Source organism: Phyllobates terribilis, unplaced genomic scaffold (assembly GCF_046119375.1).
Source record: "Phyllobates terribilis strain yellow unplaced genomic scaffold, ASM4611937v1 Scaffold_1__5_contigs__length_1240528914, whole genome shotgun sequence".
Lineage (NCBI taxonomy): Eukaryota > Metazoa > Chordata > Amphibia > Anura > Dendrobatidae > Phyllobates > Phyllobates terribilis.
The window spans coordinates 320,870,930-320,884,349 of record NW_027362761.1 but is presented as its reverse complement, the minus strand read 5'-3'; the positions used below and the strand labels follow the sequence as shown (position 1 = coordinate 320,884,349).

The 13,420-nt window shown below is 44.4% G+C and overlaps 1 protein-coding gene across 1 annotated transcript in view; it reads right to left on the bottom strand.

Moving 5' to 3' along the window:
* Positions 1-1,871: 1,871 nt before the first annotated feature.
* ZDHHC8 (zDHHC palmitoyltransferase 8) overlaps positions 1,872-13,420 on the bottom strand; it is an 82,801-nt gene continuing 71,252 nt past the window's right edge. Inside the window, exon 11 of the mRNA XM_073675808.1 lies at positions 1,872-2,622. Coding sequence (XP_073531909.1) covers positions 2,442-2,622 — 181 coding nt within the window. The 3' untranslated portion in view covers positions 1,872-2,441. The remainder of the gene's footprint in view (positions 2,623-13,420) is intronic.

Below are 13,420 nucleotides of genomic sequence, written 5' to 3'. Positions count from 1 at the left end.
TTCATATAATACTTTCAGGTATTGGCAGAACTTTACTGGGGTGAATTAGAGACACAGGTAATTAGTCTCAAACAGCTAAAACAGATTTCTTAATATACTGTACTGCAATGGCCCCTTCACATTCAGTGATCTACTGCTCTTTTACAGAGGTTTTTACCTAATAATGTTCAAAAATCTGGTTAACACTGCAGTAGTAGATAGGTTCCCTTTAAACCATGCCTGTCATCAGGATTTTATACCTCAAACTAATGGCAAGAATGTACAGGCGCTTTCACGCTGGTTAAATTAATACATTGATTGTAAAAATACGTTATGCCGTTTCTCAGAAATCCAGCGTTTAAATCATATGCAAATGAGCTGCAAGTGCTTCAGAGTGAGATGTTGCACTTGCAGCACTACAGACCTTCGTTCCTACTCCCTCCCCGCAGTCTGTCTCTCATGTCTGACAGGTCACTCTTGTTTCTCCCAATGAAGACATTTCTTCACTGCTGCTTATTCCCGCACTGATCTACTCCTCTGATGGGGTTGACACATACACAGATTGACACACTAAGTCTACAGATGTCAATGATCTTATTGCACATGCACTATCCCTGGCACTGACATTGCTGGTGTGAGATCTCGGTCAGGGTAGGTAGGTCACGGAGACGAAAATGACCTGTCAGTCAGACACAGGAGGTGGGCGGAAGGGCAGGAAAATTGCAAGTGCAATGACAAACCTCAATGCACTTGCAGCTCATTAGCATACAATTCTAACAACATATTTCTTAGAAACGACAAAACTGATTTTTTCAATCAACGTATGGATTTAATCAGCCTGAAAGAGCCTGTACATACAAGCCATTAGACTGAGGTATAAAATCCTCATAAAAGGTTCCCTTTAAGAGACTGTTCACATCATGTTTTTTTTTTGCTTATGTTTAGTCAAGAAAGCTCCAGACATTCAAGCTAAACATGTCTACAGGATATAATTGACAGGAGAGTGGAGTGTTTTTTTGGCCTCTGTTGCCAGCTTAAGTTAGTAAACTGAATATATATTATATATATATATATATATATATATATATATTTAAAGAATTAATTAATAATAAAAAAAAAGTATACAATAATGTAGGATGCAGATATATATATATATATATATATATATATATATATATATATATATATATATATAATCTGCATCCTACATTATTGTATACTTTTTTTTTATTATTAATTTATTCTTATATATATATACACACACACACACACACACACACACACACACACACATATATATATATTATACTGTATAACTGCAGCCACAGGACCCAATGGGTGACAAATGCCACTTTAAAAAATCTGTGTAACGGACATATCATATCATGAGCCATTCAATAAATTTTATAGACTAAAATTAAACATTGATTCAATGTATATGCCATGAGGATATATAGTAAACAGATACTATTAGCGTCTATAAGTAATGGATAGCATTGTTGGTCACCGCCTCCATTCAACGTATAGGTCATAAACGTTATATATATATATATAAAAAAAAACATGATGTTTACAGGGAAAAGATGCTAAACGCAACTTTATAGTGGCTGGCAATATGTTTCTATAAACCAAGCTGTCAGCTCAAAGTTAGTTAAAAGCAGTCACACCATGATATTCGGCATCTCAGACTGCAGTACTAATCAGATTTTTAATATAGAGGATTCTAAAATCACTAGGATTTCCACTCCGAGAGGAATCATTCCTTCATATCCCTAATCCGTAGGGAATGCCAACATTTTAAGAGTCTTATTTTAATACACAAAATCACTTTTTTTCAGGTGTATGATAGATTGTAAACAATGAGGGAAAATTTTGGGAGGTAGGGGTGGGGGGTACAAACGCTAACAACAAACTGTAACAGCATAAGAAATGTATGTACTGTATGTATTTTATCTCAAAACACATACCACACGTACAACCCTCTATCATTGAAGTTACTATGTGAGGAAGAAATGGCCACTCCTTAGGACATCTGGGGGCTTCATTTTTATTTTCTGTTTCATATCCATTAATCCGGGGGATTTATTTTCTTAGAATAGTTTGATTCTTTAATTGTGGCCCAATTCTTTCAGACCCTGCAACTCAAAAATTAAAACAAACAGAAAAAAACAACAAAATGACAAAATAAAATATAAAATGTTGTCCCACTGCTCTCACGTCACAAGTTTTAAAACGTTTCTTCTGCTTTTTCGCTTTTTCATGGACAGACACACGTACAATGGCTGTTTTTTCTTTTTATCACGTAACCAATGTCCTCCCAGTAATAGTTATAGTTCTTGTTGTTAGAGGTCCTTCATCAGTCACGACTTAAAGCTTCCATGACCGCATTCTCTTCCGCATGGTCCAAAAAAATATGCCTTGTACTTTCTGGGTTCATTACCTGCACTCGTAGGCAGGGACGTCTAGACGGATATTTCATATGTAGTGCCTCCGACTCCAGAAACCTTCTTTACACTAGAATGTCGAGACGGACTCACTGTGCTCGCGCTTTGTGAACTAGACGTGGACCCCAGGCGACACTCTGGCCTTGATAACCCCTTTGGCTGTCCGTTTATCTTACCATGGGGTGTCTTCACATCCTCCCTGAGTAGAAGACAAAAGATTATTACAGGGGCATAATTCCATTAAGCAATAATCTGCTAAATTTATACATCTAGGTTCTTATAATTGGCAAAATTAAACCAACTGAGCAAGTCTACAAGAATGCATTCACTGGGGGAAAAAAATGGGGAAAAAAGAAACCACTGTATGCTATCTACATGCCCTTTACACTGTTTTTTCAGCTCTGGAATGGAGCTTCGAATGGATTGGAGCTTCTAATGTAAGGTCCCTGCCCCCGGTCTGATACTCATCCTCCGGTGTCTTCATCTGTTTTCGGAGCCGCGGCTCCATCTTGTGATTGCATCTTCTGAATGGCTGGAAGTCAGAAGTTACATCACAATCTCTCAGTACGAGTCTATGAGAGCCAGAACAAGGCCAGAACGAGGCTCTCATAGACTTGTATTGAAAAGTGTCCTCCGACAAACACTGGAGCAATTCGGCAGGTCACAATCTGCGGAAGACTGACGGGAGCGGCAGCAATAGAAGAACGGCGGCTGGTAAGTATGAGGTTAGGGGCATGGACCTTAGATTAGAAGCACCACTTTGCTTTGATAAAATGCCATTTCTAATTCTGCAATCCTTTTACCTCCTTTAAAAGGGTCATCTTGGACTATTTTTTTTAATGTGCCTAAACTAACAGGTTCCTAATTGCTAGCTACCTGGCTGTTGTACCCGGCTCCGAACTTTGCTGGCACAGAACGGTCACACACCACTCCAGCCGGCAATTCAGCAGCTTCTGTTGAGGTCATGTCCACAGAGCAGAGGCTTCTCATCTGCTCTGTTGATCCTGATTGACAGCCGGCATCTAACTGCAAGAATGATGTCGGCAGTCACACCCAGTCAACAGAGCAGAGCTGAAGAAGAAGAGCTGCTCTGCTGACGTGGAGCAGCTGAATCGCTGGCAGGAGCGGTCGGTGACTGCTCTGAGCTGGGTATGACAGGCAGGTTAGCAACTACCTGCCTGTTTTTTATGTTTTTTTTTTTTTGTACTATGGGCCTAAAAACTAAATCCTGGATAACCTCTAAGTATGTGCTTTAATGTGGTCCTTAGAGATGCAGCATTTTTTCTCCATACTTACATTCCAAAACTGTAAACTATTTTACTGTTACATTGTAGGATGCACAGTTTTTTTGTGGGATGAGTTGTATTTTTTTTTTCAAAATTCAATTTTTATTGAAAGGTTAAATAATTTTCAATTACAAAAAAAAAACTAACCAGAACAATATCAGCATCAATATATCATAGAATATAAGTATAACGTCCAATAAAACATCAAGTTATATGAAGAAAAAGGAAGAAAGGGAACATTTTAGGCCATCAGTATTACAATTATGAAGTTACTAAAATCCAATGGAAACCATACATGGTACAGCCAGGTGCGAACCAACGCGGAGCACAATCCGGACAGAGAACAAATGCACCGGAGAAAAGGGTGGGTCACATCAGTCTGATGTAAGACGGTAGGCAACGGATTCCTGGAATTCAATCCAGTCTCTCCAAGTCTCACAGTATCTATCACAGTCAGTGGGGGACTGGGCAATCAAATGTCCCATCCTATTTAGAAGAGCTATTTCGGAGAACCACTCCTCCAGAGTAGGTGGAGAAGTACTTTTCCAGTGACGGGGAATGATATTCTTAGCAGCCTGTATAAGGTATCTTATTAATGATCTTTTTTATCTGGTGAAACTAGTTGGGATCATAAACCGTAAAAGAGATTCAGGAGAGTCAGGCACAGAGAGACTAGTCATTTTTTTAATAGTCTCAATTACCTGAGTCCAGAAACCTCTTATTATGGGACAGCTCCACCAAATGTGTGTCATCGTCCCCTCTTCCACTCCACATCTCCAGCATCTATCTGATACTGCGGGAAACCACTTATGAAGTAATACGGGAACCCGGTACCATCTGGAGATGATCTTAAAGGAGGTCTCTTGAGCTTTGGTTGCAATTGACGTTTTGTGAGCAAGTTGAAAACATTTAGCCCATTGTGAGTCTTCAAAAGATTTGCCCAGTTCTCTTTCCCATGAATCGCAATAAAGTTGTATTTTTTTTTAAAGGCACAACATATGTTTTACTACTTTTGCAAAATGAAAATCATTTGATGCAAAAATAAACATGTAGGATTTAGCAACACAAAACTAAATACTTTGTAACAATGTTACTTTCTGAGTTTTTTTGTGGTGAGAGTTGCAGTTCTCATTTTAGGGATACATATGACATTTTGATTTATTTTTATTCCTGATTTTTTTAAAGTTTCCAGGCAAGATAAATGTCATGTTCTATACAGTACAGGTTGTTGCGGATGTAGCAACACCAATAGTGTGTATTTTTTATTATTATCTTTTAAACAATGTCTAAAAAGAGGATTTTTTTAAAAAAAACTACCGGTAAGTTTGTTTTATTGTTCCTAACCATTTGAAATCTGTTACAAGTTCGGGCAGCTTACTTTGTAACAATTATCCTCTAGGTAGTATTCCCAGCCCGGAGTATGCACTTTTTTCCTACTTCGGCGAGAGAAAAAAAAAAGAAGAGGAACGCCAGTTGGGAAGCAGTTGTTATATAGATTATGTACACTAGGGGGAGCTAGTCATTTTAAAAAGGTAACAGTTCTTATTTCCTTTTTTTTTTTTTTTTTAACATGGCATGAACCATACCTGATCAAATAAATACAGTGATGTGAAAAAAAGTGTTTGCCCCCTTCCTGATCTCTTATTCTTTTGCATGTTTGTCACACTTAAATGTTTCAGATCACAAAACAAATGTAAATATTAGACAAAGATAACACAAGTAAGCACAAAACGCAGTTTTTAAATTAAGGTCTTTATTATTAAGGGAAAAAGAAATCCAAACCTACAGGGCCCTGTGTGAAATAGTAATTGCCCCCTAAACCTAATAACTGGCTGGGCCACCCTAAGCAGCAACAACTGCAATCAAGCGTTTGTGATAACTGGCAATGAGTCTTTTACAACGCTCTGGAGGAATTTTGGCCCACTCATCTTTGTAAAATTGTTGTAATTCAGCCACATTTCCGAGCATGAACTGCTTTTTAAGGTCATGCCACAGCATCGCAATTGGATTAAGGTCAGGACTATGACTAGGCCACTCCAAAGTCTTAATTTTGTTTTTTTCACGCCATATCAGAGGTGAACTTGCTGTTGTGTTTTGGATCATTGTCCTGCTGCATAACTCAAGTGCGCTTCAGTTTGAGGTCATGAACAGATGGCCGGACATTCTCCTTCAGGATTTTTTGGTAGACAGGTGAATTCATGGTTCCATTTACCACAGTAAGTCTTCCAGGTCCTTAAGTAGAATAACAGCCCCAGACCATCACACTACCATAATATTTTACTGTTGGTATGATGTTCCTTTTCTGAAATGCTGTGTTACTTCTACGCCAGATGTAATGGGACATACACCTTCCAAAAAGTTCAACTTTTGTCTCGTCAGTCCACAAAGCATTCTCCCAAAAGTCTTGGCAATCATCAAGATGTTTTCTGGCAAAACTGAGACGAGCCTTTCTTTTCTTTTTGCGGAGCATACGTTTTCGTCTTTTTGTCCAGTCTCTTTCTTAGGCCGGTTTCACATGTTTGGACCGGAGATATCCGTGTCCATATGCACCTGTGTGGCACACGTGTGCCGCATCAGGGGCACATGTACTGGCGTTTGGAAATCAGCGGCACAGTTGGCGCTGTTCCCAAGTGCTGGGTGCTGAATGCTGCCGTCATCATTGTCCCTTGCTCGCGCTGTGATCAGCGCCAGGAAGGGACAATGCTGGGAATAGTAGTCTGCTCCTGCAGTGTCCATGTGTGAAAAAAAAATAAAAAAAATCCTTATACTTCTGTCTGGAGATGTCCCCCGCTGTAATCCTCTGACCACTGATGCCAAGGAGCCGGGGTGAATTAGCCGCTCCAGCGAGAGGACCCCAGGGCTGCGATTAGCTCAGGAGCGGTGTCCTGTCACTCACTGAGCTCTGCTTAATGCAGGGCCCCGCTTGCTGTAGCGGCTCATTCTCCCCAGCTCCTCAGCGTCAGCGGTCAAAGGATCACAGCGGGGGACATCTTCGAACAGGTGAGTATAAGGATTTTATTATTTTATTCTTATTTTTACACATGGACACTGTGGGAGCAGACTACTACTCCCTACATTGTCCCTTGCTCGTGCTGATCACAGCACGAGCAAGGGACAATGATGAGGGCAGCATTCAGCACCTAGCGCTTGGGAACAGCGCTAACTGTACACTGATTCCCAGGCGCCAGTACGTATCACACTGATGACACATGGATGTCATCCGTGTGTGTTCAGTGTGAGACATTTTGCAGACCGTGCAGCATGTAAAAAACGGACATGTCAGCGTGTTTTGCCCACGGACACACGGTCCGTGGAAACACGCTGACGTGTGCAGACCCATAAATTTGAATGGGTCTGCATGTGTCAGTGTCACCAGTACGTGTGGAAACTGTCACCACACATACCGGACACAATGATGTGTGAAAGAGCCCTTATGAACACTGACCTTAACTGAGGCATGTGAGGCCTGCAGTTCTTTGGATGTTATTGTGGGGTGTTATTTGACCTCACGGATGAGTTGTCTTTGCGCTCTCAGGGTAATTTTGGTCAGCTGGCCACTCCTAGGAAGGTCACCACTGTTCCATGTTTTCGTCATTTGTGGAAAATGGCTCTCACTGTGGTTCGCTGGAGTCGCAAGGCTTTAGAAATGGCTTTATAACCTTTTCAAGACTGATAAATCTCAATTAATTAGTTTCTCATTTGTGCCTGAATTTCTTTGGATGGCAGCATGATGTCTAGCTTTTGAGGATCTTTTGGCCTACTTCACTTTGTCAGGCAAGTCCTATTTAAGTGATTTCTTGATTGAGAACAGGTTTGGCAGTAATCAGGTTTGTGTGTGGCTAGGGAAATTGAACTCAGCTTCCCAAAGATGTGATGAACCTGTCACGCTGTCTCTGTATACTGGAGGTAGGGGGCCTAAGCTGACCCTAAGCTGGGGCCCTGACTAATCCCTCAACCTGGAGGTACTGTTAAAGGTACAGAGGTCCAGGCCGCCAGCGTAACCCCTACCTCCTGAGGATCCCTGCACCTAAGTAATCTAGTCCTGAGAAGGACCCCGATCACAACAAAAGGGGACAAGTAATAATATGCCCACACACAGTACTTAGACGAACGAGACAGTACAAGGGAAAAACCAAAACCACCTTGCATACAAAAACTACACAACTACAACAGAGGGAACACCAACGGGAAAGGAGATAAATGATAAAGCGAGGAAGGGAAAAAACTCTCCGAATACACTTATCTCTGAAACTCCAAATACCACGATCCGCTCTGTTAGTCTGCATGAAGTGCTTTCACCGACACTTCCCTAACAGACCAGCAGGCATTTGAAGGAGTCTCACTACAGCAGCAATGATTGCAGCTGGGCGAGGCTGGACCTCGTCTAGCACAGAGAGAGAGAGAATTAACTCCCTCACTGCCGAAAAACACAAAGCACCAAAAAGTCAGCTGCGAGAAGTCAGGCTGTGTAATCGTGACGATCTTCGTGGCGACACACCCGTGACAGTACCCCCCCTTCTACGAGGGGCCTCCGGACCCTCAGGGCCAGGTTTATCCGGGTGAGTCGTGTGGAAGGCCCGAACTAATCGGTCTGCGTTAATATCCGACGTAGGAACCCACATCCTCTCCTCAGGACCATACCCTTTCCAATGAACCAGGTACTGAAGGGACCGGCGATTAAAGCGTGAATCGATGACCCTCGATACCTGGAACTCCAAGTTACCATTGACCACCACTGGAGGGGGAGGTAAAGGTGACGGTACCACCGGCGCCACATACCTCTTAAGCAACGATCTGTGGAACACGTTGTGAATTTTAAACGTAGGGGGGAGGTCAAGACGGAATGCCACCGGATTAATTATAGAACTGATTCTGTACGGCCCGATGAACCTGGGACCCAGTTTCCAGGAGGGAACCTTAAGTTTTATATTCCTGGTAGACAACCATACCCGATCGTTCACACTTAGGTCCGGACCAGACACTCTCCTCCTATCAGTCATACGTTTGTATCGGTTCCCCATAGTATTCAGATTCTTCAGCACCCCTCTCCATACTGAAGCGAGTGATGAGGAAAATCGTTCCTCCTCAGGAACCCCCGAAGAGCCCCCCCTACTGAAAGTACAAAACTGGGGGTGAAAACCATATGCCCCAAAAAACGGGGACTTACCAGTGGACTCGCTCCGCCTATTATTAAGAGCAAACTCTGCCAGAGGTAAGAAAGAAGCCCAGTCCTCCTGGTTCTCTGACACAAAACACCGGAGATATGTCTCCAAGCTCTGGTTCATTCGTTCCGTCTGACCATTGGTCTGAGGATGAAAAGCCGATGAGAACGACAAATGCATCCCCCGCCGTGCACAAAACGCCTTCCAGAACTTGGACACAAACTGAGACCCCCGATCAGACACCACCTCGGAGGGTACCCGTGAAGCCTCACAATCTCCCCAATGAACACCTGCGCAAGAGTTTTAGCATTAGGGAGAACAGGAAGAGCGATAAAATGTGCCATCTTGCTGAACCTGTCCACTACAACGAGTATGACAGTTTTACCCGAAGACGGAGGGAGGTCCGTAATAAAGTCCATAGACAGATGAGTCCAAGGACGCTCCGGGATCTTCAAAGGTAAGAGGGCCCCAGACGGACGGGTATGTGAGGTCTTAGAGCGCGCACAAACCCCACAGGACGCGACAAAAGTTACCACCTCCTTATGTAAGTTAGGCCACCAAAACAGACGCGAGAGGAGATCCACAGTTGCTTTACTCCCCGGGTGTCCTGCAAAAACTGAGTTATGGTGTGCCTCGATCACCTTTTGTCGCAACTGATCTGGAACAAACAGTCTCCCCGGAGGTCCAACAGGGGCGTCCCCCTGAGCCTCCAATACCTCCTCCTCCAGCTCAGAGTATACTGCCGAAACCACCACCCCCTCCTGAAGGATAGGAATCGGGTCGTCCGTATTCCCGGCCCCAGGGAAACTACGAGATAAGGCATCCGCCTTTACATTTTTTGACCCAGGACGATATGCAACGACAAAATTAAACCTGGTAAAAAACAATGACCACCTAGCTTGTCTGGGATTCAGACGTTTCGCGGACTCCAGATATAGCAGGTTCTTGTGATCGGTGATAACGGTGACCGGATGGACTGCCCCCTCCAAAAAATGGCGCCACTCCTCAAAAGCTAACTTAATGGCCAAGAGTTCCCTATTGCCGACATCGTAATTCCTCTCAGCGGACCACAATTTTTTAGAGAAAATGGCGCACGGATGCCACTTACCAGGGGACGAACCTTGTGACAATACTGCTCCCACCCCTACCTCGGAAGCGTCTACCTCTACAATGAATGGCTGTGACGCATCAGGTTGAATGAGTATGGGTGCCGAGGCAAAACATTTTTTCAAGGAGGAGAATGCTTGACAAGCCTTGTCAGACCACCTAGAAAAATCCGTCCCCTTTTTAGTCATGTCTGTGAGAGGCTTAACCATGGACGAGAAATTCCGAATGAACTTCCGGTAATAATTAGCAAACCCCAGGAAACGTTGTAGTGCCTTAAGATTCTCTGGCCAATCCCACTCAAGAACTGCCCGCACTTTCCCAGGGTCCATACGAAAACCGGACGCTGAAACCAGGAAGCCTAAAAACTGGAGTTCCTGTACGGCGAACACACACTTTTCCCATTTGGCATACAGTTTATTATCCCGCAAGATCTGTAACACCTGCCTAACGTGCTCCTGATGAGACACCAGATCCGGCGAGTAAATTAAGATATCATCCAGATATATGACAACAAACTGTCCCACCAGGCGGCGAAAAATGTCATTAACAAAGTGTTGGAACACCGCCGGGGCATTAGTCAGACCGAATGGCATGACAAGGTTCTCATAATGCCCCTCCGGAGTGTTAAACGCCGTCTTCCACTCATCCCCCTCCTTCATCCTAATCAGATTGTACGCCCCCCTGAGATCCAACTTAGAGAACCATTTGGCGCCCACGATCTGATTAAAGAGATCGGGAATAAGTGGGAGCGGATACGGATCTCGGACCGTAATCCGATTAAGTTCACGGAAATCCAGGCAAGGGCGTAGGCCTCCATCTTTCTTCTTAACAAAGAAGAACCCCGCAGCCACCGGTGAAGATGAAGGTCTAATATGCCCCTTAGCCAGACTTTCTGAAATATAATCCTTCATGGCCTGCCTCTCAGGACCAGAAAGGTTATACAACCTAGCTTTAGGTAACTTGGCCTCAGGGAGCAGTTTTACAGAACAGTCATACTCGCGATGAGGAGGTAGTTCCTGACACCCTTTCTCCGAGAATACATCCTCAAAGTCCGCCAGAAATGGAGGTGAGACCCAAGGAGTAACCGCACCGATGACCGTGTTCATGCAGTTTTTATTACAGAATTTACTCCATTGGCTTATCTCTCTGGTTTGCCAATTAATAACCGGGTTATGCTTAGTTAACCAAGGAAGGCCCAACATTATAGGAGTGGGAAGACCCTCCAACACGTAGCAAGACAACAGTTCTTTATGTATCGCCCCCACTTGAAGTTTTACGTCATGCACAGCTTGCAAAAAACTTCCCTGACCGAGAGGCCTGGCATCGATCGAGAATATGGGGATGGGTTTAGCCAACTCACTCAATCGCATACCTTGAACCCGGGCAAACCGAGCATCAACCAGATTAGCCCCGGCCCCACTATCCAGAAGAACAGATATCCTCTCAGTTCTCGTACCCACCACCACCTCCGCCGGTACGAGAAACTGAGACGAACCTAGGGACGAAATACCTACTCCCAGATTGCCGTCCACCACACAACCTGGGATCAACAGTTTTCCGACGACTCTTCACTCTGCAAGGGACGGGATGGACACCCCCCAATAAAATGTCCCTTTCTCCCGCAGAAGAAACACCTTCCTGTCTTATGGCGCACCACCGGTCCCCTCCCCCGAAATAATGTCCCTCCTAATTGCATAGGCTCCTCTGGACTGACCAGGGGAACCACCATATGAGGGGACCTTGTAGGAGGTGGAGTCATCACAGGGGGTAGAGTTATCCCGCACCTCTCCCGAAGCCGTCTGTCAACGCGAATAGCAAGGGCCATAGCGGCTTCCAGTGACGCGGGAGAGTCATACTGTGCCAACACATCCTGTAATTTTTCGGATAAACCTTGACAAAACTGGCTCCTAAGAGCCGGGTCATTCCACTGGGTGTCCGTGGCCCACCTACGGAACTCCGAACAGAATTCCTCCGCCGGACGATCTCCCTGCTGAATCCTACGTAACTTAGACTCAGCAAGGGAGATCCGATCTGGGTCATCATATAAGAGTCCCAGAGCAGCGAAAAACCTATCCACTGACTGGAGAGCCGGGGAGCCCGGGGGAAGAGAGAACGCCCAAGATTGTGGGTCCCCTTGTAGGAGCGAGATGACAATTCCCACCCTTTGTTTTTCACTCCCCGATGACCGAGGCCGCAGCCGAAAGTACAACTTGCATGCCTCCCGGAAAACAAAAAACTTGTCCCGCCCCCCAGTGAACCTGTCAGGGAGAGCTACTTTAGGTTCTGGTCCGGCTTGCTCCTGAGGATACAAAACCTTGGACCTAACGTCCGCCAGCTCCATGGACAAACTCTGCAACTGCCGAGCTAGACCGGCTACTGGATCCATGGTAGCTGGAGAAAAACTAAGTGGTCGGTGAAAATGTCACGCTGTCTCTGTATACTGGAGGTAGGGGGCCTAAGCTGACCCTAAGCTGGGGCCCTGACTAATCCCTCAACCTGGAGGTACTGTTAAAGGTACAGAGGTCCAGGCCGCCAGCGTAACCCCTACCTCCTGAGGATCCCTGCACCTAAGTAATCTAGTCCTGAGAAGGACCCCGATCACAACAAAAGGGGACAAGTAATAATATGCCCACACACAGTACTTAGACGAACGAGACAGTACAAGGGAAAAACCAAAACCACCTTGCATACAAAAACTACACAACTACAACAGAGGGAACACCAACGGGAAAGGAGATAAATGATAAAGCGAGGAAGGGAAAAAACTCTCCGAATACACTTATCTCTGAAACTCCAAATACCACGATCCGCTCTGTTAGTCTGCATGAAATGCTTTCACCGACACTTCCCTAACAGACCAGCAGGCATTTGAAGGAGTCTCACTACAGCAGCATTGATTGCAGCTGGGCGAGGCTGGACCTCGTCTAGCACAGAGAGAGAGAGAATTAACTCCCTCACTGCCGAAAAACACAAAGCACCAAAAAGTCAGCTGCGAGAAGTCAGGCTGTGTAATCGTGACGATCTTTGTGGCGACACACCCGTGACAGAACCACAGTTAAAACATAAGTTAAGGGGGGAGGGCAAACACTTTTCACACAGCGCTCTGTAGGTTTGGATTTCTTTTTCCCTTAATAATAAAGACCTTCATTTCAAAATTGCATTTTGTGTTTACTTGTGTTATCTTTGTCAAATATTTAAAGTTGTTTTGTGATCTGAAACATTTAAGAATAAGAAATCAGGAAGCGGGCAAACACTTTTTTAACACCACTGTAGGGGCATTTACATTGAACTCAAAATTTTCAGGAAAAAAAAAAAAAAGTATCCTTAGGCTGTGTTCACACGATGCGTATTTCATGCGTTTCCGCAGCGTTTTTGCAGTTGCGGAAACGCATGAAAAACGCATGGTAGAAGGGAAGCAATGTTCCCCAATGGAAATCCGCAT